At 42.4% G+C, this 26,147-nt stretch overlaps 1 protein-coding gene across 1 annotated transcript in view; it reads left to right on the top strand.

Annotated features, from left to right (window-relative positions):
• Positions 1-26,147, top strand: part of Lrrc37a2 (leucine rich repeat containing 37 member A2) — an 88,888-nt gene that overhangs the window by 29,566 nt on the left and 33,175 nt on the right. The window contains 2 exon segments of the mRNA XM_042054860.1: positions 16,506-16,577; positions 20,366-20,440. Of these exon segments, the coding sequence (XP_041910794.1) occupies positions 16,506-16,577; positions 20,366-20,440 (147 nt within the window).

Genomic DNA, 26,147 nt, shown 5'->3' on the forward strand with positions numbered 1-26,147 from the left:
AGAAGCCATATTATTTGCAATATTGTTTGGCCAATAGCTTAAGTATGTTTCTGGCTAACTCTTATATCATAAACTAACCCATCTGCATTAATCTGTGTATCGGCATGTGGCTGTGGCTTACCAGCAAAGTTTTGGCATGTCTGTCTCTGGTGGTGGCTCCATGGCTTCTCTCTGACTCTGCCTTCTTTCTCCCAGCATTCAGTTTAGTTTTTCCCCTCCTAGCTCTACTCTGCCCTATCAGGCCAAGCCAGTTTTTTTATTCATTAATCAATAAAAGCAACACATAGACAGAAGGACTTCCCACACCATAGAAGCCGTACTTCTCACCATTCTTCATCACCAGGCAATCTTCCTTAAGGTGACTCTCAGCATTGTGGTTAAGATACCAGCTCATCGTTTTTGATTTCTTGGAATCTACTGGTAAAACACAGAATTTCACACTGAGGAGTTTCATATGGGGAGGCATGTTCTCAGTCTCATGGGCCTTGTAGATGAAGAAAAGAAAGGATTTCTTCTTTCCTCATATACTTCATGCATGTTGGAGCAGGATCTGGGTCCCTCTGTTTATTTTTCTGACCATCTTCTAAGGAACCCATTTTCCTGCCTGCTTTTGGGATTCTAGAGTGGGTGCTTACGGAGGCAGCCTTAGTTTCCCCTTTCTGAGAAGTATTTTGAAGTCCTTGGTAGTGGCTTTCTCTGCCAATGCAATATGTCAAATCAAGCCAAATTAATAAGACCAGGTTTAATCTGAGCAAAGAAACTCCCAGGTGATTCTTGGGGAAGAAAGTAGGAGAGAAATCATGCTTCTGCTCCCAAGGAGGGGGCTTTAAATACTATATATGTGCTGTATTTGACAGCTCCAGAGGAGCCACTGATGGTGGGATTTCTGAGGGTGGGTTCTAGAGAGGGCAAAGTGGAGGCAAAGCAGAGTCCCCAGCTAAATATCCCAGCCTTTTTGGATATATGGGTTCTGGTTCAAATCTGGCTACTTCCTGTTGGCAAGGGAAGACATGGGGAGTCGATGGCCTTATGCTTGGTGGGAGGTATGGGTGAAACAACATTCTGTTAACTGCCATCCTGGAGATCTCAGGCATCTGTTCCTTGAGAAAGCTGTAAAGTTTTTCTGTCCCGACAAACCTCTCTGCCGATGCAGTAATCCAAATCAGACCAAATCAAACAGAATTAGAAAAAGCCCAGGTTTAATGGATGCCAGCGCTCCCAGGTGGCCCTCCGGGAAAACACAGAGAGGGGAAAGGAGAACCGGGAAGAACATGTGTTCGATCTCTGGGGGACAGTTTAAATATCCTAAGGGAGTGGTCTTGACACTCCCTGGGGAGGGGATCACTGTTTGGTGAGCTTTCTTGGAGGTGAAATCTGGTCTGCAGCAACTCCCGGGGAGGGGGTTTGGAATGGAACTTTCCACCAAAGAAAAGCAAAGGAGGCAAGTTGCTAGGAGAAAAAGTAGATTATATTAACACCAGCGCTATGAACAGTGCTAGCCATGGGAGGAGTGATGACTGCCAGAAAGAATAAAGCAGAGATGCGCCCTGGTTGTATGGAAGAGGTGAATGAGCCATATACAAGAGCAGATATGCCTCTCATTGGTACATTTTGAAAAACCAGAGGGTGTAGGGTCCCAGTTGCTGTCTAGACCACTTATCCTGGATAGGTACCTGCTGGAGCCTGGAGAGATGGTACCAGCACTGAGGTCCCAGGAACTTGGGGGGATGGCATGCCAAATCAAGGGATGATGTGTTCCATGAGTACCCAAGCCATTACATCTGCTATTTTTCTGGAGGTGGGGAGTACCTCCATCCATTCTGTAAAATGTGTCAATTAGAGTTAAGAGATAACAATGCTTTTTATGAGTGGGTGTTGATGAAGTTAACTTGCCAGAACTTGCCAGTACTTGCCCAATTGGTGTCCTTGATTGGTATCCTTGGAGCTGGTGCAGGGGCTGTTATATTTTGAGGGCCCCCTGCAGGTTGGCCTTGGCACACATCTGGCAAGAGGAATGGACCTGTCTGGAAACTGATCTACTTGGTCAGGTTCTTGATACAGTAGCAGAACTCTTTCCCCAGGAACATGCAGGTCATATGGCCTGGTTTTAGCCCAATGAAACAGACATTTAAGGACAACCAGAGAAAATTTACTGAAAAAAGAGGTTAAGTGGGTGAAGAGGGAAAGAGGGAGGTTGAGGAGGAACTGAGTTGAAGGTACCTGCAGTCTTCCTAACCTCTTTAATTCTATCCTGATTCAGGAAGGAAGGAGGTTGCATTTCAGCAGAGACAGTATAATAATACTCAAAAAGCCTCTATGTGGTCCTAAAAGCTGGGACCAGTAAAATCCACAGAAATTTAAGCATGTCTTAGAACTTTGTAGTCAGTGCTCTATCAGTTTATCAAAACTGCATTTATGAATGCTAAAACTCCGAACCTCCCAAGTTATGCCTGAAACCTGCTTATCCTGTACTATGAAGCTTGTGAACAAGACAAACCTGTCTGTATTTTTAACAGGAAATTTAACTAATGAACTAATGACCCACTGCCAAGGTGGCAAGCTTTGGGGATGGGAGGGAGAGTTGTCTAACTGGTAAACCTAGTACCTAGTACCCTAGTCATCAAACACCAGCAGATATGAGAAGGATAAATTTTACCTGAGTAAGCAGAAGTGAGACAGATTTACAGCTACCTAGGGTAGCAGGTTTCTCTGTGGTTGTTGGGGACAGAAGTCCCAGGGTAGTACCAGTTAAGCCTGGAAGATCTGACAGACTTTCCTGTAGGGTAGGAATTTGGGGAGAGTGGCCTACCTTGTCTTGGCAAAGCCAGGCAATCAATTCCCCAGGGCCTGCTTATTCACTGTCTGGCAAGGTCTTGGCAGCAGTTAAGGTACAAAGTGGTTTTCCACTCCATGGCTGACTTTGCTACATTTAGAGCAAGCTCCAGGTGGAAACTCTGTGACTATCCATCTTCCTTGCTGCCTCTATCATGACAAGCTTTTGTATTTAAAATGCCATATTCTCAGATCTCTGAAGCATTTGAGGATCAGGGCATCATTATCTGTTAAGTACATCTAAATTAGACAAATGTTTAGGATTAACTTTGAGAAATATATATATGTATGTACATATACATATATACATATATATGTAAATATGTATACATTTATATATAAAATATATATAAATCTGAACATATCAGAGAAGTTGATCCTGTATAAGGTAATTGATGGTTAACTTGTATATCTTAATACAACATTATAGGACAAAACAGTTTTCTGTATAATTTAGTTTACCGAATCAGCTACAGCTTACCAATGTTAGTAAAAGCAAAAAGGTTAGACATATACTTTTAAATTGGTCTTTGTTAGCCTGAATAGATCTTAGATAAGGAGAGATCCTTTGTCAGACTGTTTAGGTCATCATCTTGTTGCTTCATAAAATAGGAATATCTTAGTTTCCGGTGTTCAGCTGTGGTCCTAAGACTTAGAGCATAATAAGAATCTGTGGAAGGCAAAGCCAAGTTTTAACATTGTAAACTAATTGTAAACAACTTAGTGTTTTAAAAATCAATAATAAGGGGATTAATCTTATGTTACCAAATCTGGCTGTCAGCAAGATCTATCCCTGTATATGAATGCATGGAGATTGGAGACCTGATATCTCCTTGATGGAGCTGCTCCATGTGGTCACCTTTGTTTAAGATGGTAGTGAAATCATAAGACCTTCCTCTTCTTCAACCTTAGTCAAAATGGTGGCTGATCACGTGTTGTGCTTAATTAAGGTGGTGGCAGACCACATGGTGTGTTAGAGCAGTTTGAATTTGGAGTTACAAGCTGCAGACTAACTTTTTGTTACAGATTTCAAGCTCTACCCAATTTCCTAGTAATTTTTTTTTCATCTAATGAGGTAGAAAAGTACAAAACAGTTTTTCTGTCAGATTCAGGACCGGAAAATCACAGAGGTAAAATCTGAGCCCAGGCAGCTAGCTGCAATAGCAATGGCTGATACATGGAACACATACATTCAGGCATCCAAGACCAGTCAGAAACAAGCTTGTAGTACCTGTGTTTATACAGCTGACAGACCCTAAGTAAACATAGGCATAGATCCATTCATACACATGGAATAGACGGGGCTTTTTTTTTTTAACAGAAAGATAAACAAAACTTTCCATTGAAAACTGTGCCAAGTGACCAACTTAAAAATCTTGAAATAGGATTACAAGTGTAGAGTAGCATGTAAGAAACCAAAGTGTTGGGTGCAGGGAGGTCACACAAAGATGAGAACACCACCAAGTCTAATAAACCAGAAGCAAACTATTCCAGAAACCAGATCCTAGGAAAACCAGAAGCAAACTTAAAAATAAAAAAATAAAAAAAAACACCGTGGGGCATTTGTTCAGACCTAATGCTTGGTGCCCTAACTATAAAAGATGGGTTCAGAAACCGACCTTTTGCCACAGCCTAACAAACACCATCTTCAGGCTGGCAAGGTTCCAGAAGATCCCATAGGCTTCTGTGGAATAAGGACTCATGGGAGGACCAGCCTACCTTTTTGCCTTAGGCAACTTGAGACGGTCAATTTCCCAGTGTCCTGTTTTCTCTACCATCTGAAGAGAGACTTTGCAGTAGTTGAGGTGAAAGACAGGTTTTCCCAGTGGCTAGGGCTTTTCCCAGTGCCACTTTTGAGCCAGTTTTGAGTAGATATTTTTATGTACCCATCTGTCTTCTTTGGAGGAGGTAGAGGAGCTGTCTGGAGCTGGCATTTCTCTCTATTATAAAAAATTATTTTAGTAAAACATTTGCATGCTATTTTCTGCAGATCTCTGAGAATTTGAGGACTGTCTGTCCATTAGCTATATCTGAGCAGATAACCCTTACCACCAGCTATTTGTCCTAAGCACACAGGGGACTAGGTAAGGTTTCTCTCTACAATTAATTATATTAGTACTTAGCATGACTATGACCAACAGCTTGTCATTTATAAGTTGACTCTTAGCTTGTATTTTTTAACAGTCTATAACATGTTAGCAGCTTTTATAAGACTATAACTTTACATTACATTTTTGTCAGATTTAGTCAGAATAATGATTTTGAATTGAAACTCTTTTAGTACCAAAATAAAACCTTTTAATCGTAGATGATGAGTTTAGTAAAGAAATTGGGATAACCATTCTTTGGGTAATAGCAGGACAAGTTTATACCACATTGAGACTGTCTCCTGAGAAGGCAAAGAAAAGCGATTATATCAGACTCAATAGCCAGAACATTTAGAGGTAAATTATAAGGTTGAGTAGTCAGTAAGGGCTGCAGCCAGTACACATTGAACATGGTTAATTTATACATTAGAAATAAACAGTTAGTGGCCATGTTTATGCATTTAAACCAGACAAAACTTTTTTAACTTTTTTTTAACTGAATTTTTAGGCAGGGGAGGGGCTGCAGGCCATTTGTGCTTTCCTGATGGGTCCCCTTCTGCAGCTGTTCCACTCTGGTGTTTCCTCTGTGCCGCTTTGGAGCAGGAGTCATTTTGTGAGACCAAAACCAATTATCATCAGGGAGAAGTGGCTGACAGTGGCCATCCTTGGTACCTGGTCTTGCAGTTGTCTCTGCTCCCCTCTGTCCTCCTGGCTCCTCCTTGGCATTTGGGCCTGGGACTGCAGTACCTGTGGGGGAGGGGCTGTCCTCTCCCTGGTTGTAGTGCTAGCACAGACAGGAGCCTGCTGAAGCCTGGGCTCCCGAGGGACAGAGGGGCAGGGAAAGCTGGAATAATCTACCGTTAGATTCCTGAAATCCTGAAAGTGAGAGAATAGGTTCCAAAAGGGCCTGAGGCTCAGAGGAACCTCCGAGTATAAGGACTGATATCCCTTTAAGTCTCACTGTAGGGCTTTGTCAAAGATGGCTGAGAAATTTTTGAATCCTTGTGGCAGGCAAGTCCAGGTGAGCCGACCACTGAAACCCTGGTCTTGGTCATGCCATTTGAAAGCAAAAAGAAGCTGACTCTTGGCTTCAAGAGTTAGGGTGAAGAAGGCGTCCTTAAGATCTAGAACTGAATACACTTCAAGCCCCAGGGAGAGGGAGCTCAGGAGATTATAGGGGTTGAGAATTGTAACATGAATATCTTTAACCATTTGTTAATCTCCCTAAGATTTTGCACGGGTCGAAAGTTGTTGGTCCCTGGCTTTTTAACTGATAGAAGCAGGGTGTTCTACAGAGACTGGCAAGGCACCAAGATTCCATGCTTCAGGAACTGATTAATATGTTTAGTAATGCCCACCTTGGTCTCTGGGGTCATGGGGTACTGTCTCACCCTCACCTGTTGGGCATTGACTTTTAAGGTGACTACAACTGGGGGCTCCTGAATCGTTAATCCTGGTGGATTAGTTTCTGCCCACCCTCCTGGGATGGAGCTCTGGAGTTTAGCCATTAGAGGAGATACCTCTAGAGTGAGAGTCTGTTAGAAGAGCCTGCATTCTTTCAGATCTAGGCATAAGGCATAGACTTCGGGCCATGGCAGGGATCGTCACCCCCTTCCCAGTGAAATGAGTCTGGGCTTCTATCTCAGCCAATAAGTCTCTTTACAGGAGGGAGTAAGGCATTCAAAGATAACTATAAAGGAATGCATAACTTTCTTCCCAGTCTCACAGTCTGTTTTGTGGTCCTTGGTTGCAGAGCCATCCTTGTATCCCCTTGAACCCACATTTGTTTGTCTGGGCCCCAGTGGAGTTTTTAACACTGTATGGTGAGCACCAGTGTTCACTAGAAAATCAACAGGTTGCTGTTGGCATGCGGTCGATAGAATTAACCAGACTAGCTTTAATATAAAATATTCAACTTTAATAAGGGGAAGAAGGGGAGTTTACAAAACCAGGGTTCCAGTGGAGCGCAGGAAAACAAAGAGGAAGCAGGAAGCACACCAGCAAGTTTTATAAGTAAATCTTAGCCTAAGGGGAACACACCCCACAAACAAGGTGATTGGCTGAGCTTCCCCTTCATCTCCCCCTTTTGTCTAAATAAGACAGAACCAAACCAAATACAACTATACATTATAGTAACAAATAATAAATATAAAATTACAAACAACAAACAATATTAAGCAAGAAACATAATAAAAGTTTTACTAAGCATTCTATTTCAAGGAGTCTAAATAATGTAGAGGGTAACTACAATTATCTAATCTTCAACCCCATTAAAGATCTGAGAAGGGGAAGTAATATTACTTAAGCAACCAGGAAGTACAAACAAGAAACTTCCAAAATGTGCAACAGTTGACTTCATGGGCAATCACCCAGAGTCTCGTTAGCAATGTTGAGGCAACCAACTTTGGCTAAGGCCTAACATAACTGACATACCATTTTTCAAAGGCAAGGAACTTTTTTTTAGAACTATCCTACCCTGTCTTGGCAAGATAAGACAATTCTGTCTTTATCCATTTATGGATACTCTGTATCTCTGTCAGTTAGTCCAGGTATGGGCTTTTCTTTGCCCAAAGGCCAGTTCTGCCAAGAAGAAGACAAGCTCCCAGTGGAGTGTCTTTGGTGCTCAACGTTCTCTCGGGAGTAGAGCAGTGTTGCCAGGAATGATTGTGTCTCATTAGTACAAAACTCTAGGTTAGATTAAAGGCCATTTTCTACAGCTCTTCGAAGAGGTCGAAGATTATACTATCTATACTAAATATAATCTCTATGTATCTAAAAACCCTGATTATCCTAAATATAAATATGACTATTGACTTATAATTCTCTATACCTATCTAACTTGAAGACTAAGAGAATAAACAACTATGCAATAAATGAGGACAATGATCTCCAAATGTCATTACATAAATATCAGAGTAGAAATGTACACTACAATATGGTAAACAGAGGTAGAAGCATACTTTCATACAATAAATAGAGGTAGAAGCATACTCACATACAATATTCAATATATCAATATATAAGAATCAGCACCAATACAATTTTCTAAAAACAACTCACAAATACTGTTTATCCCATCAAACCAGTTAATCCCCCCTTTTTTTAAATCAATAAACACTCCTGAATCCATAAAATACCTCCCCCATCCCCTCAACCCTATACCAACCACTAAATGATGTTCCAAAACCTGAGGGTAAACTCTGTTGGGAGAGGGATGTCGTCCTCTAAGATTGCTTCCAGCTGACATGGGGGCGACATTCTCCTTAGGGGGTCCTGTGAAAGCAAATGATGGTAAAGTTCCCAGATTAACATTTGGTCTGAGAAAATTGCAAATAGTCTCTGAGTGTTCTGAGGCGGTCCAGCCAGAGTGTTGTCAAAAATGTGTACCATTTGAAACTGTCTTGTGCAGTTGGTACCAAAAAAAACAGGTCTAATATTAGCACTATCAATATCATGATGTCATAGTAACCAGGTGGAGTTGATGTTGTGGGGCCCCATCTTCATCCTGGAAGCTTCAAAGAATACTAAAGGAAAATTTGTTGTTTGTTATGGAAAAGTTAAACATTATCTATAAAGACATATACAGACATATATATATATATATGACATATATATACTCAATGAAAGGTGTAATAAAGACAAACAGATATGAGGAAAGGCAAAAAAGTTTATCAAGTATCATTACTATTATTATTATCATTCTGTCCCATATCATGACTCCTGACCTGAGACAGAAACTCTGAGATATCTCTTATCAACAGGCTTGGAATTGAAGAGGGACTGAACCATAGTCCAACTCCAAAACTAGCTCTACATATTTATAAAGAAATATTCATTAAGACATATTAAAAAAATTTTTATACTTACAAAACCTATTTAGTTTTATTGCCGATCCTCAGTGGGTCATAACTAGTTTCCATCCATCAGTATTTAAATATCCAGGGTCCCTTAAATTCTTTGAAGATGAGTGTTTTCCTGTGGAGATAAGAAAAGAACTCTGCCCCCAACCTGTATGTTTTTCTTACCATCAGTATGATCATCATCCTTGTGTATGAATTATTTTTCTTTTCCAAGGGGCTTCTCTTCAAACCGAACCTTTATTAATTTTGACAGTATCCACAATTTTTCCTCTCCTGTTGGAGACAAGAGCAAAACCCCTTCCCCAACGCAACACATCTCCTGGCTTCCATTGCGAGGTCAGCACATCCTTGAAATAAACTGGTTGATTTAATTCAGCAGACTTTTCCATTATCCAATGTCTTTCTGCAGCCGTTGTCCCCTTCTCATTAGCATTGAGAAAATTCAAGGTTAATAAAGCATTATGTAACCTATTTCTGTGGGTATTTTCCACCCCTTTCTGTTTGTTTAGCATATCCTTTATAGTTCGATTTGATCTTTCTATGACCTGTAGGATTGTATGGTATACCTGTAACATGCTTAATATTGTAATAAGCAAAAAACCATTTCATTTTCCTAGAGACATAAGCTGGACCATTATCTGTCTTTATTTGTGCAGGTATACCCATGATGAGCTGATGGGCTGCATTCCTGCTGCCCGGCTCTTGGCCGGCGCCTAGCTTATGCCCCGAAATAACAACACACAAACTGTATTCTTTTAAACACTGCCTGGCCCATCAGTTCCAGCCTCTTATTAGCTTATTCTCACATCTCTTGCTTTAACCCATTTCTAATAATCTGTGTAGCACCACGGAGTGGTGTCTTACTGGAAAGATTCTAGCGTATGTCCATTTTGGGCTGGAGCTTCATCGCGTCTGTCTCAGAGAGGAGAGGCAAGGCAGTCTGCCTAACTTAGGAGAGGCGTAGCATCTGTCTGAGCCATCTACCTCACTTCCTTCTTCCTGTTCTGTCTACTCCACCCACCTAAGGGCTGGCCAAGGCAGTTACTTTATTAATTAACCAATGAAATCATCAGATAGATAGAAGACACGCCTACATCAGCCCCCCATTGCGTTTCCCAATGGTAACGGGTTGCCTTGTCTATCTCTTGTTGACCTATACTCATTCGTCCAATGCCTGCCTTTCCCACATGTTCTACATAAACCTGAAGGCTGAGTACTCCTATTTCTGTTATTCCTAGAAGAAGCATTATTATTATTATTTCTGGAAATCTGTTGTCTACAATTCCTTTTCATATGTCCCATTTTGCCACAATTAAAACATTTGGTAACGTGATGCCTTCTTTTAGCATTAGAAATTATTTCTTCTACCCATGCTTCAGTGCCATAGTCAAATGTATCAACATTCATTGTATGCAAGACCCATTCGTCCAAGGGCGCTGATCTGATTTTTAAAGGGCCCAGGATCCTTTTGCACTCCACATTGGCATTCTCATAAGCCAAAGACTCAATTATTATACATCTTGCTTCTGGGTCAGATATCCCTATTTGTACAGCTTTAGTTAGTCTTTGTAAAAAGTCACTAAAGGGTTCTCTCTAACCCTGTTTAACTCTGATATATGATTCCATTCTCTGTCCTGGGTCTTGAACCCTGTCCCAAGCCTTTAAGGCTGCTGTAGTACATATGGATAAGGTGTGTTCGTCATAATTAGCTTGTTCTAGAGGATCGGGGAAAAGTCCTTGCCAGCAAGCAAGCTGCAACAGTGTTAAACAACATTCAAAAGCTCCATAGTCAGGACTGCCTGCTTGAAAGAGTCAGAGTTTGCCCTGGCAGGACGGCCCAGAAAGCTGGCATTTTAAAGCTGCACAGCTTTTTTCCCTCTACGGCTGAAAACTGAAAAACACACGTTCAGCTTTTCATCAACAACATTTAAGTGTTTCATGGCAGGACCTCTTTAAAGAGCTGCAGGGTTTTGCAGCTAAAGCTGAGTCAGGAAGCCTCTCTTAGATGAACGTGCTTGCATGCCTCTAGCAAGCAGAGCAGAGCAGAGAAATTGCTGCTCCCAAGAAAACATGCTTTACTCTATTCTCTTCCAAGCTTTCTCAGGCTTTCTTTATCCACGTCTGGGCACTATTCTGTAGTGATGAGGTGAATAGGCCTGCTTTTCGTCCCACCCGGCTTCCAGCCGCCTTGCTAGCTTATGCCCCGAAATAACAACACACAAACTGTATTCATTTAAACAGTGCCTGGCCCATTAGTTTCAGCCTCTTATTAGCTAATTCTCACATATCTTGCTTTAACCCATATTTAATAATCTCACTTCCCTTCTTCCCAGCATTCTGTTCTGTCTACTCCACCCACCTATGTTCTAACCTATCAGGCCAAGGCAGTTTTCTTTATTAATTAACCAATGAAATCAACAGATTGATAGAAGACCCACCTCCATCAATCTGTAGTACAGGCAAAGCTGGAAATCTATAGTATAAGTATAATATACAAAATAGGAAATTAAGTAAGAAAGCTGTGTGAAGTAGAAAATTATTGAGAAGAAATATTAAGAGAACATTTTGCTCACTTGGAAGCTACCATACCCATCTGGCCCTGCCAGAGGGGAAGGCTGCACCCAGTAACCTTGGTAACAAAGTAATCTTGCCACATGAGAAGGACCCCGCCCTTGTCTGTCCAGTCGATACTGATAGCCTAGGACATCTGGCTATCAGAAGGATTGGACGGGAGACAGTTCCAACGGGTGTAAAAAGAGAGGCAGAAGCAAGGCAGTTATCTCACCATCAGGATGGCCCTAAGAAGCTGCTGAGCCTTGTAGTGAGATTCTCTGAATGCCTCGCTTCAGCTACTGCTGCCAAGCACTTCCAGCCTCCGTCATAGCCTCCCAGTCCGGGCCCGCCAAGCTTGGGCCCCTTCGGACCGGAACACAGGATGGTGAAGGGGAGAAGGGAAAAGGGAGAGAGGCAGAAGCTGCCTCTTTAGGAGAGAGATGGAAAAGGGAAGGAGCTCAGGCTGGAAGCTGCAGGAAGATCCACAGGAGACGGAGGGGGTGGGGTTTGTCTCTTAAAGAGACAGGACAGCCCATTACAGAGGTGTTCTCAGATAAGCACAGAAAGTTAAAACCACTATTTCTAAGCCAACCATGACAATGCTCATGTCTATAATCCCAGCATATGAGATTTAAATCAGGAGGACCAGAGTTTCAAGGCCATCCAGATCTGCGTAATGAGTTCTAGTTTGAGACTAACCTGATCTACATAAGAATCTGCCTCAAAAAAAGCAAAACAAATTATTTCTAAGTCATTATTTGATACAATTAATACACACTTAAATAAAGAAGAAATTTTAAAAGTTTTCCATATTAAGTCCTCTAAAAATCAGTATTAAATTACAGCTCTCTTAAATTTCTTCTAATAAGTTAAGCACAATATTTGGTGTCAGAACTGACTTCAGATTCCTACCTTACTATTTATGATCTTAGGACAAGTTACAGAGCCTCTGTGCTTGGTTTCCTCATAGGTAAATGAACCAATTATAACCTTGACCACTTAAGATATTGTTAGAATTAAATGTAAAAACAGTGATGATAGATGCCTGGAAGCACATGAATTTTTAATATAATGTTTTTTCAGAATTTTATATAGTGTAATTTAATGATATTCACCTTCTCCTCTTCCAGCTCCTCCCAGATTCACTCCTGATTTCATGTCCTCTTTTTTAAAATACTCAGTCATTATGATGATTTGAAAGGAATGTCCCTCATAGTCTTAGTCATCTTCCCCGGTTGGTGCCATTTTAGGAGGTTTAAGAAGTGTGAGCCTTGTTTTAAAAAGTTATGTCACTGGTGATGAGCTTTGAAAGTTTAAAGACTTGTACCATTTTTAGTTTGCTTTCTCTGCTTCCTGTGGTTGAAAATATGAGCCCTTCTGTTCTTGTCGCCCTGCCTCTCCTTCCTGCCTGATTGTCCTACCTATACTTCCTGCCTGGCTACTGGCCAATCAGCATTTATTTAAAATATAATTGACAGAATACAGAATACAGAATACAGACCATTGTCCCACACCACTTCTTCCTCTTTTTTAAAAAAAAACAAGAACTCTGAATCTGATATCCATTGTTTAGCTTTTCTCCTGACTATTAGCCATAACAACTTGTAACCAACATTCTAAACAAATGAAAATATCCATAGTCCATTTTTGGGGGGAATGTGGGTGTTTGTTGTTTTTAACAGTTGGATTTGGATTTTTTAATTTTTCTGGTGAGACACGTTCTACACAGTAACTGGGAATGACTGAACCACATTTATCATTGGGGGCCTGCAAGAGGCTCCCCATGGCATTTCCCAATTGGAATCGGGTTGCCTTGTCTGTCTTTCGTTGACCTATATTCATTGATCCAATGTTGGCCTTTGTCATACCTCCTACATATACCTGAAGGCTGAGTCCTCCTATTCCTGCCATTTCCAGAAGAGACATTATTCCTAGGAATCCCTTGTCTACAATCTCTTCTCAGATGTCCCATTCTACCAGAATTAAAACATTTGGTATTTTGATGTCTTCTCTTATCATTGGAAATTGCTTTTCCTTCCCGAGCTTCAGTACCATAGTCAACTGTCTCGACATTCATTGTATGCAAGACCCATTCATCCATGTGTGCTGATCTGATCTTTAAAGGCTTAAGGATCCTTTTGCATTCTACGTTGGCATTTTCATAAGCCAAAGACTCAATTGGTATATGTCTAGCTTCTGGATCAGTTACCCCTATTTGTACAGCCCTAATTTTTAATTTTAAAAATTAAAAATTTAAAAATCTTTGTAAAAAGTCACTAAAAGTTTCTCTCTGACCCTGTTTAACCCTAAGATATGATTCAACTCTTTTTGTTGGCTCCTAAATCCTGTCTCAAGCCTTTCAAGATGCTGTGCTACATAGGGACAAGGTGTGTTCATCAAAAAGAGTTTGATCCTGAGGTTCAGAGTAAAGTTCCTCTCCTAGAATTTGATCTAGGGAAATCTCAAATCCTTTTGTTTTTTTCCTGTTGTTCTAAAATTCTAGCTTCTTCCTTAAAGAAGCACCTCCCAAGTAACTGCAGTCCATTTTTTAGAACTGCTAAGATTAACTGAGTCTAGTCTTGTGGCATTGCTTTGTTACTGGAAGCCCTCATTTTGACCATTTCCCTAACAAAGGACAAATGTAGTCTATAAGTTACAATTGCTTGTTTAATTTCCTTTTGATCAGTCATATGTATGGACTCCCATTAATATTCTTTGACAACCTTAGGGTACTTGGGGCCAGATACTCTTTCTGATGTTATTACTGAAAAGGCAGGCAGAACTCTAGGGAAGCTATCCTGGAGATTTTTATGTACTGATGAGGCTAAATTTTGTCTTTGTACCTTTTGCCCCTGGTCATCAAATTTGACAAGTTTGTCAATCTTTTCAAATATATTTACCACTGCCTTTTGTAATATCTGGATCTCCTGTCCAGTGCTCTGTTCTAATCTCCTCATTGAGGATTTCAAGATATGAAATCTGTCCAGGAGAGATAATGTCTCATCCTTCTACATAGTCTTTATAGCATGCATAGTACCTTCCTGGAAAGACATTCTATCAGTCAATCTGTCATACCCCTTTGACAGAGTCTGATTAATACATTCAACAGTACGAATTCTCTCAAGTAATGCTTTAGCACACACTGTCATTGATTGAGTTTTATGTGCCAAATCAGCTGTATCCTTCCCAGAGTGCTGAATTTTCCTTTGAATAAATTACTGTCTGTACCTTTTCTAAAAGTACCTCAATTGACTGAGTTTTGTTAGTTAAATTGTTTGTATTCTCCTTCAGAGTTCCAACTTCCTTTCTGAGAAGCTTGGTATAAGTCTGTAAAGATTGTTTCATTTCTAAAAGTGCCTCATTCTTAGCCCTATTGTCAAACCATATTTTTATGAAAAAGATATTGAGGACAAGACTAATCCCCAGAATCAAAAATAGTGATAATCATATAAGCCTTGTAAAACCTTGTACACGGTGTAAGTAAAGAGGCAATGTTAGAAGGTTGTCTGACATATTGTCCTTTTAAATTATAAAGTTATAGTTTATATTTCAGTTTATAAATCTTACTTATGGTTGATTTTGAGCTGGAGTAGGTGCAATAACTATTACCAGCCAATAGGTGTCATGGGCCACCTACAAAACAAACCCAGCGGGGCCTAGCAGCGCACTTGGAGTCACGTGGCTAGTCTGAATATGATTTTATTAATCTAAGCTGAAAGATATGATTAGATTAATAATAGTTATTTAATAGAAACCACAGACCGTGTGCACTGCAGTGTGCGCTGATCGGTCAGCAGCCACAGGAGCACAAGGATAACAAGATAACAGAAGGCACCTGGGAAAGCTGTATCCTGTCTGAGTTTCTGTACAGTGCGTGGCAGCGGGACACAGGCACCAGGGAAAGCGTGCGGGGACTTGAAGCTGCTCCAAGTTGTGTAATGAGATAATATTAAGAACCACGGCTAATCTGTAGCAAGAAAAGCCGCTGCTGCATAAGAGTTTTATATCCAAATGAACTGCTGGCTCTGTGCTGGCTGAGCCAGGCTGAAGGAGGACTCAAGCTGAGCCGGGCTTGCTCTAAGCCCAGCGGTGTGAAGTCAGAGCTGGGGGTTCTAAAACCAAACGTTCAGGTGCCAGATGATGACGGAAGTCACAAAATAATCCCACACCAGTTCAGAATAATGAATAATAAAAGGGTAGATAACAGTCCTCTGCGTGAACGAGAACAGAGTCTAGCAGCCGGAAGCAGGAGAGACAGGGCAAGCTTTACAGGTGCTTTTACCGCATCAGAGACCACATCCAAGTGGGCTGGTATCTTAAGGGCTATTGGCTGAAGGAGAGGAATGTGTGCCCACAGCAGCCAGGGAAATAATCTCCCCACCCCCAAACTCCCTCCCACAAACATTTCCTCCCTTAACTGAATTAACTACAAATTATCTTATATTTCTAAAAATGAACAAGCATCTTGAATTGTGGGACACATTAAAAATAGTTTCATACATTGAAAGGGTTTACTATCAATGTCATTGTTTATAGGATTTTTTTAAATTAAATTTATTTTTTGTGTCTGAGTATGTTGCCTACAGGTATGTCCTTGCAGACCATGCCCTCAGGAGTCAGAAGAGGGCATTGGATTCCTGAAATTAGACTTATGGATGGTTGTAAACCACTGTGCCAATGCTGGGACCTGAACCTGGGTCCTTTACAAGAGCAACAGCATTTCTAACCACTGAGCCCTATCCCCAGCTCTTCATCCATAAGATTTTTGACCAAAAGAATTCATTGGCATTTTTTCTTTGCAATCCACTTTTTTCCCTGTTTTTCTTCTGCTTGTCTTTAATGTTATACATATGAATAGTTTCCAAAGTATGGCTGTTTATGGAGTCTAGGTGTGTCTGTGTATGGGTACATGTGTGCCAGAGCATGTGATTGCCATAACATTTATGTAGAGGTCAGGGGACAACTTGGGGAAGCCAGTGTTTTCCTTCCATCATGCAGGTCCTAGGGACTGAACCTAAATTATCAGGTTTGATGGCAATTTACCAGTTGAGTCATCTTGTCCCACAAACCAATTTTAAAAAGTTCCATATACCAAAGAAATTAATCTAAACTGTATAAATAGACTCATGCACATTGAAAATTCTGGTAATTTCAATTGCTTTGTATTTTTCAGAGTTCTCAGCCGTAATCCTCTCACAGTTGTTGAAGATCCCTACTTTTTTAAATTGCCAGCATTAAAATATCTGTAAGTATTATGATAGTCTTATAGTTTATGAGATGACTCCTATCCTTCTTTCTGATTTCCACTAGAAAGTATACCTTCTCATTTCTTATTAGTTATTTGATAATTTCATACACTTTGTTTTGATCACATTCATCCCTTCCCCAACTCTTCCCAAATCCACACCCTTTCCCTCCCCACCCAACTTTGTGTTCTTATACTTTTGTACGTGTGACTTTTCCATGGAGCATGAACAACCTACCTGAGGCCACACTCTCAAAGTCTTCAGGGTACATACCCATATCAGAAAACTGAGGACAAGAATAGGGGAAGTGCACTCAGCAGTCAAGCTGCTTTGCCCTTTCAGTCCTAGCCCAATAAATCAGACAGCTCCTCTATACATCTTTGTAAACTTTAGATTGTTCTTCTGGTGTTTTTTATCTTAAAAGTGATTAGCAAGGCATCTGGTCTAACAAACTTATTTTATAGCTTTGTTTCTGCTAATGGTACATACTAAAATCTGTGACTTGGTCATTTTAGCATTAAGATAATTAGAGCCATCTTGGCTCCTGGGGAAATTTAGTTGTTTACCTTGATCATTAACCAGAGCTATGATCTAAATCAACTCTTTAAGTGGAACTCATATGCCTTAGCTATGAAACATGTTCTTGTATATATTTTTATTCATTAAAACTCTGTATAAGCTATCATCCTAATTTTCAATTAGATAGTATAGTCTAGGGATATGTAATCTTCTTGACAATCCACAGGGAAAAAATGCCCAGTAGATAGGGATATTTCCATAGGATAAACACACTACAATACAGGAAGTGTTGGTGCGGGTCTCTCCACATCTACGCACACCATGCCAGATGCCAGGGAAAGATTGTAGTAGCAACATGTAAAGGCAGAATAGAAGCAAAAGAGTCTGGAGTCTGTAACCTCATAGCCATGCTTAGTGAGGTTCTCCCATCAGAGAGTTTTCCTCCTGGTGGGCTGACGCCCTGAACTTCAGTTGCCAACTACTGCTCTCTGAACTGGCCACTGGCACATGCTTATTCAAACCATCACACACTGTGTGTGTGTGAGCTTCTATAGTAGGTAGGTTCCTCACTCACCCCAAAGAACGATGGATCCTCCTGCAGACTTTCCGGTCCCCTTGCAGGCCAAGCAGCTCTCAGACAAAGGCCTACCTTGCTCCGGGCAGTCAAATGAAGGAGGGGACCTCCCACCGGCCTGGGTGCACTCAATTCCAGGTCCCCAGAGCCCAAACAGGCTGAGCTGTGGGATTTTGTGGCCCCAAAGACGGGAGGATGAGGAAGGGGGAGGGGGGGAGGATTCTGGGTGCAAGCTGGGAAGGGACAGGGAGAGAGAGGCAGTATCCGGGGAGAATAACCCCTGCAGGAAGAGCAGGAAGTGTGCTGGTGGCAGGGGGGGTTGTGGAGAGTCGGTGGTCCCTCTCCGGGCAGCTGCCGCGGTTCGGGCACTCACTCCTCACTCACCCCAAAGAACGATGGATCCTCCTGCAGATTTTCAGGTCCCCTTGCAGGCCAAGCAGCTCTCGGACAAAGGCCTACCTTGCTCCGGGCAGTCAAATGAAGGAGGGGACCTCCCACCGGCCTGGGTGCACTCAATTCCAGGTCCCCAGAGCCCAAACAGGCTGAGCTGTGGGATTTTGTGGCCCCAAAGACGGGAGGATGAGGAAGGGGGGGGGGGGGAGGATTCTGGGTGCGAGCTGGGAAGGGACAGGAAGAGAGAGGCAGTATCCGGGGAGAATAACCCCTGCAGGAAGAGCAGGAAGTGTGCTGGTGGCAGGGGGGGGTTGTGGAGAGTCGGTGGTCCCTCTCCGGGCAGCTGCCGCGGTTCGGGCACTCACTCCTCACCCCAAAGAACGATGGATCCTCCTGCAGATTTTCAGGTCCCCTTGCAGGCCAAGCAGCTCTCGGACAAAGGCCTACCTTGCTCCGGGCAGTCAAATGAAGGAGGGGACCTCCCACCGGCCTGGGTGCACTCAATTCCAGGTCCCCAGAGCCCAAACAGGCTGAGCTGTGGGATTTTGTGGCCCCAAAGACGGGAGGATGAGGCAGGGGGAGGGGGGGAGGATTCTGGGTGCGAGCTGGGAAGGGACAGGAAGAGAGAGGCAGTATCCGGGGAGAATAACCCCTGCAGGAAGAGCAGGAAGTGTGCTGGTGGCAGGGGGAGTTGTGGAGAGTCGGTGGTCCCTCACCGGGCAGCTGCCGCGGTTCGGGCACTCACTCCTCACTCACCCCAAAGAACGATGGATCCTCCTGCAGACTTTCAGGTCCCCTTGCAGGCCAAGCAGCTCTCAGACAAAGGCCTACCTTGCTCCGGGCAGTCAAATGAAGGAGGGGACCTCCCACCGGCCTGGGTGCACTCAATTCCAGGTCCCCAGAGCCCAAACAGGCTGAGCTGTGGGATTTTGTGGCCCCAAAGACGGGAGGATGAGGAAGGGGGGGGGGGAGGATTCTGGGTGCAAGCTGGGAAGGGACAGGGAGAGAGAGGCGGTATCCGGGGAGAATAACCCCTGCAGGAAGAGCAGGAAGTGTGCTGGTGGCAGGGGGGGTTGTGGAGAGTCGGTGGTCCCTCACCGGGCAGCTGCCGCGGTTCGGGCACTCACTCCTCACTCACCCCAAAGAACGATGGATCCTCCTGCAGATTTTCAGGTCCCCTTGCAGGCCAAGCAGCTCTCAGACAAAGGCCTACCTTGCTCCGGGCAGTCAAATGAAGGAGGGGACCTCCCACCGGCCTGGGTGCACTCAATTCCAGGTCCCCAGAGCCCAAACAGGCTGAGCTGTGGGATTTTGTGGCCCCAAAGACCCAAACAACTTTTTCAAAAGATCTTTAGTGTTAGTATTTCTCCCTGTATTCTGTCCTCTACTTTGCTCATCAAAGGGTACTTTGTCTTAAAGATAAAAAGTCAGTTTTAGTTTTAACTTGATTATTTTTAAATGCTATTAAAGGGCTGGAGAGGTGTCTCAGCAATTAAGAAGAGTGTCTGCTAGTCTTGCAGAGAACCTGAGTTTGATTTCCATCACCCAAGGTGGCTGATCATAACTGCCTTTGTTTTTAGCTCTGGAAGAATCTGATGCTTCTGGCCCTCATAGACACCTATACTCATGTACAGATTCCCACACACAGACTCACATACACATAATTTAAAATAAACTGAATCCTTTCAAAAGTTACTAACAAAGAGAAGGATGAAGATAAGATAAATAATGGGTAAGACATTCAGCCTGGGGAAAACCAGTACTGAAGATCATAGAGAGATATGCAATGTAGATGAAGCTGGTATCTGTAGTTGAGACCTTTTGCTGCTCTATTTGAGGACTTGCATTTGAATCCTAATACCCATGTGGGTAGCTCACAATATAACTCTAGCCCCAAGAGATCCAATCCCCTTTTCTGGCTTCCATGGCACCCCCATACATTCATGTGCACCTACTTAGATACACAGATACATGTATGTACAAAATAAGTTGATAAGAGATGAATATATCATCTCAGAAAGCAGAGAAACATATATATAATAAAAGAACATAAAATATGAAGAAGTAGTAGCTATATGGTAGAAGCAACATGAAAATGAGAAGTAAGAAGATAGATTCTATTCAATGCCATCTCATTAAGTGGATGATATAAGTAGTACTAGATATAGTAAGCCCTATAGAAGAAGTTTCTTCTCTGATGGGCTTACTTACTCCTGAGATAGATACTTTTATAGGAAAGCCAGAATGTAAGTAACCACTTGCAATGAAAATGGCTCCTCATGAAATCTTTTTCTCCATCAGAGACCTGGGGACAACACAAGTACAACTGACAACGCTTGGGAACATCCTCATGATGACCCTGCAACTGGAACATCTGTAAGGTTTATTTTCTTAGGATAAGTTCACCTAGCTCTTTTAAATATTTGTTTTATGCTAGTTTTTTGTTTTATTAATTTCTTGTCAGGATTGTTGAGATAAAAATTTCATGCAATTAAGTTCAAATCATAGTTAGCTAACTACTACTACAGAGCTTAGGTAACTACGCAAGCTCTGTCATTCCCAAAGGCCATCATGGGCAGTGAGATGGCTCAGTGCACAATACTATGAAAGCCTGCTGACCTGAGCTTAATTCCTAGAAACTACATTAAGGATGGAGAACGCCAACTCGACAAGGATGTCTTCTTACTTCCACGAGTGCTCAAACAACACATGCACACATAACATAAAAATAAAAGTTCAAAGGCCTCCTGTGCCTTTTTAGTCACTCTTCTCACCCTTTAATCCATCACTATTCTTATTTCTGAGCCTATAATTTCTCTTTTCCAGAATGTCTCATAAAAGACATTTCATAGTGTGTGGCCATTTGTATCTGTCTTCTCTCACTGGGTGTGATTCTTAGTATATTGCATCAGCAGTGCATGGCAGTTGCTCCATTCACTTAATTTTTCAGTTTTTCTTAAGGCATTTACCTGGATGGAGGGTATACTCAGTTAGTAGAATGTTTGCCCAGCATCATGATGCCCTGGTTTTATATAAACCAGGCATGGTGGTAAATACCTGTCCTTCCCAGCACTTATGGAGAGGAAGCAGGAGAATAGCAGATTAAGTGTCTTTGGCTGCATAAGTAGTTCCTGACTAGCCTGGGATACATATGAGAGAGACCCGTCTCAACAACAACAAAAAGTTGCCTTTCTAGTAGCTGGTACCTAGTAATGTTTGTGTCCTTGTAATCTGATTTACATTTACTTAATAATGGTGCTGTGGGCTGTCTAGTTGTACTCAGATATATCTTAGTGCTGAGTGTTTAAATCTGTGTCCATATAAATGTTTTTGTTCTTACTGAGCTTTGGTTTTAGTTTGTCTTTGAGACAGGGTCTCTTTTATATAGGCCAGGTTGCCTTTGAACTTGCTGCTATCCTGCCTTTGCCTCCTGAATTGTGTCTTCTCTAACTTTACAGGCTTTTGCCACCATACACTTTTTTTTATGAAGAATCTCTTTTTCTTTATTCTGTATGCACGTATTTGTGTCTGTGAATGTGTGTGGTAAGTACATGCTTACTCATGTGATACTCATGTGAAGATCCATAGACAACTTCCAAAAGTCTCCTTCCACCATGTAGGTTCTGAGTATTGCAAATGCCCTTAATCCATGGAGCCACCTTTCTGAGTGAGTTGTTTTCTTTACTCTGCATGCAAGTCCTTTCTTCCATGTATGTGTTTAGTAAGTACCTTCTCTCTGGTATGACTTGCATTTTCACTAATATGAAGAGCACAGGTTTTTTTAATTTTTATGTATGATGCACTCTAGCAGTGTTTGTTCTATAGTGTGTGCTTTCTGATGGCTTACACAAGAAATCTCTGTCTGAGTTACCCTCTGCTGGCACTACAGCACAGGTGGGTAAGAATGGCATGGGGATAATAGTTTGGAGGATACCAGCCTGGAAGTCTTACAGAGGGCAACCAAGTAGTCAGAGTTTTCTTCAGCAGCAAGCGTTGCCTCTCCCCCTCTTTTCAGCATGCCCTGGCCAGTGCTATACCCTGGCCCTTCACTGCAAAGGACCAGGCAGTGGCTACCTGCCTGGCATGATCTCTGCCTGCGACATTTTCCTCTTGGGTAAGGTAGCACAACTCCCCCAATGGTTCTCTGGTTCTAGGGAGAAAATCTCCCAGGAGGCAGGTGACAGTTTTGCAAATGAGTTTTCTAAAGATTCAGTGGAAGCTGCGCCAGATTCAATTAACAATATGCTCATGGTCACAGTGCATGCCTTCTCCAGCCTGATAAGAACCATGTGGGGCTTCTTTAACATCCCACTCAGATGCCTGAAGAATCACTACGAAGCAGTGTCCATGGAGATGTGCTTACAGAGAAATGCAGGTTTTTGAGGAAGATGAGAAGGACCTGGAGCAGAAGTGCCATGGCTGCAGCCACCCCTGTGTGACAAGAGATGGCACTTCATCCTGGTGATTCCTAAGAGGAGCACACTGCAGGCAGGAAAGAAAGTAGCAAGAGCAGAAAACACAGCAGCAATGGAAGAAGAGTCCTAGTGCATCCCAAAAGACTCATGACATTCAGTCTCCACTGAAGATAAGGACAGTGAGTCAGTGCAGGAATATGGTGACCCAACCTGAAACACCAGTGACTGTTTATATTAAAGTGACATTTTAGACATTAAATTCCCTGTCTTTTTTGGTAGAGCTGCATTTTGAACCCACCAACTATTTTACAAGTCCTCTAGTGCCAAAAAAAAAAAAAAAAAAAAAAAACATGAACGCTGAAATCAGAGCCAAGATAATGGCTGGCCCCTTTTTCCTTTGGATGTTCTAAAATCATGTACTATCACAGGTATATAACTAACTGGAAAAGGGAAACAAAATGTTATAATAAAATGCTTAAGAAAAAAAGTGTAAGGGGAGATGAGTGACTACTTGCTCACTAACCAAGTGCTCCAAGAGTCCTTTCTTCACTGCTTTGATCCACTGAAAGCATCTGAAAGCAGAGAACACTGGGCAGAGACTCTCATCCCATCACCTCTGGTACTGGAGTTAGACCCTTCCATAAGCAGAAAACAGTAGACTATGGCCATATTGTTCTTACTTTGTGTCTTTACAGTCCTTTGTTTTTCTCTTGTTTTGTGGTGTGTGTTTTACACACATGCATGAAAGAGAAAGGGAAAGGAGAGAGATGCGAGGAGTCTATAGGGGTTGAATGGGTTGTAGTACAAACATCCCAAGGTCAAAGCTGTATTGGTTCCTTGTGTTTATCTGTTCATTCAAGTTGGGAGTGTAGCACGATTAATAAAAACCCAGACACAGATATTGAGGTCCAACCTGAATATCAGAAAAGCAAAGCAGCACGGTGCGGTGGAGTTCCTTCTGGACGGGTGAGTGTGTGCAACCCTGGGGTAACCTACCCTGGAAGAGAGCACAGCCCCCCTTCCCCAGCTCCTGGTGCAGGGGTGTCTTTGGTACCCACATCCCTGCCTCTCCCAAGCCTTCCCTAGTGTAATCAAGTGTCCTGCTCCTGTACTAAGGCCATCCACCCAAAGGGGTGAGAGGCTGCCCTCCAGGCAGGTCTGAGGATTCCTGCAATGGAGAGCAGGCTCCTCTAGATTGTGCTGCAAGGAATAGCTCCTGCTCTGGCACTGAGGAGATCCAACCAGATTCAGTCACAGCAAAGATTGGTCTAAGACACCAAATCCCTCCTGGATCCATTTGAAGGAAGAGATGGGCAGGCGCCAATGCAAGATCTCCTCCAACAACATGAAAGGCAACATGGCATCACCAGAATCCAGACATCCCGAAACAACAAGAATAGAACACCGTACTCCAGAAGAAATAGAAGAACTCGACCTTAAACAGTACTTTATGAAAATAATAGAGGACCTTAAACAGGAGGTAAAAAACTGCCATAAAGAAATGGAGATGACAAACAAAAAGGTAGACAAAATAAATAAATCTCTCAAAGATACCCAAGAAAAACAAGAAAAACAAGAAAAAGCAATCAAACAGGTAAGGGAAACAGTACAAGACCTGAAAAATGAAATGGAGGTAATGAAGAAAACGCAATCCGAGGGAAGACTGGAAATGGAAATTCTGAGTAAACGAACAGAAACTACAGAGACAAGTATTTCCAACCGAATACAAGAGATGGAAGAAAGAATCTCAGACTCTGAAGATACTATAGAGGAAATAAACTCACAGATTAAAGAACAAAACAATTCCAACAAATTCTTAACACAAAACATCCAGGAAATCTGGGACACCATGAAAAGACCAAACCTAAGAATAACTGGGGTAGAAGAAGGAGAAGAATTACAACTCAAAGGCCCAGAAAATATATTCAACAAAATTATAGAAGAAAACTTCCCCAACCTAAAGAAGGATATTCCTATGAAGGTACAAGAAGCCTACAGAACATCGAATAGACTGGATCAAAAGAAAGCATCCCCACGCCATATAATAATCAAAACACAAAACATACAGAATAAAGAACAGATATTAAGAGCTGCAAAGGAAAAAGAACCTTCACCTAGCGATAGATGGAGATAGAGACAGAGCCCCACATTGGTGCACCGGTCTGAGCTCCCAAGGTCCTGACGAGGAGCAGAAGGAGGGAGAACATGAGAATGAAAGTCAGGACCATGAGGGAACCTTCATCTGGTGATGGATGGAGATAGAGACAGAGCCACACATTGGTGCACCGCACTGAGCTCCCAAGGTCCAAATGAGGTGCAGAAGGAGGGAAAACATGAACAAAGAAGTCTGGACTGCGTGGGGTCCCCCCATCCACTGAGATGGCGGAGCTGATCTATTCGGAGCGTACCAAGCCCAGCTGGACTGGGACTGAAAAAGCATGGGATAAAACCGGATTCCCTGAACATGGCAGACAATGAGGGCTTCTGGGAAGCCAAGGACAATGATACTGTATTTGGATCCTACTACACATACTGGCTTTGGTGGGGGGCTTAGCCTGTTTGGAAGCTCACCTTCCTGGACCTGGATGGAGGGGGGAGGAACTTGGACTTCCCACAGGGCAGGGAACCTTTACTGCTCTCTGGATAGGAGAGGGAGGGGGAGTGGAGGGGGGAGGGGGGAAAATGGGAGGTGGGGAGAAGGCAGAAATTTTTAATAAAAAAGAGAATAAAAAGAAAAGCAAAGCAGCTGAGCCCCTAGAGAGTTCTTTTTTATAGTGCTATTTATTTATTTTAATATTAAATTATATTGACTCAGTATTAAATATATAATACAATTTATAATATTGTTTAGTATACATATAAAATATATATGAATATATATATTTATCATTGAATTCAGAGAAGTTAAGCTGGCTTATAAATAGAGCCTCAATTTAAATTTTTTTCAGGTTTTTTTCAGGTTTTATAGCTTTTTTAATTTTTTTATATTATTAAAAATTTCTGCCTCCTCCCTGCCTCCCATTTACCTCCTCCTCCCCCCTCCACTTCCTCTCCCTCTCCTGTCTGAAGAGCAGTAAGGGTTCCCTGACCTGAGGGAAGTCCAAGTTCCTCCCCCCTCCATCCAGGTCTAGGAAGGTGAGCATCCAATCAGGCTAGACCCCCCCCCAAAGCCAGAATGTGTAGTTGGAGCCAAATCTAGTATCATTGTCCTTGGTTTCTCAGCAGCCCTCATTGTCTGCCATGTTCAGGGAGTCCGGAATTATCCCGTGCTTTTTCAGTCCCAGTCCAGCTGGCCTTGGTGAGCTCCCATTAGATCAACTCCACCATCTCAGTGGGTGGGAGCACCCCTCGCAGTCCTGACTTCCTTGCTCATGTTCTCCCTCCTTCTGCTCCTCATTTGGACCTTGGGTGCTCCGTCCAGTGTACCAATGTATGGCTCTGTCTCTATTTCCATCCTTCGCCAGATGAAGATCTATGGTGATATGCAAGATATTCATCAGTATGACTATAGGATCTGGCCTTTTCTGGCTCCCTCTCCTCAGCTGCCCAAGGAACTAGCTGGGGGCATCTCCCTGGATACCTGAGAACCCCTCTATAGTCAAGTCTCTTGCCAACCCTAAAATGGCTCCCTTAATTAAGATATATACTTCCCTGCTCCCATATACACC

The sequence above is a fragment of the Arvicola amphibius genome, chromosome 4 (assembly GCF_903992535.2).
Source record: "Arvicola amphibius chromosome 4, mArvAmp1.2, whole genome shotgun sequence".
NCBI classification, from domain to species: Eukaryota; Metazoa; Chordata; class Mammalia; order Rodentia; family Cricetidae; genus Arvicola; species Arvicola amphibius.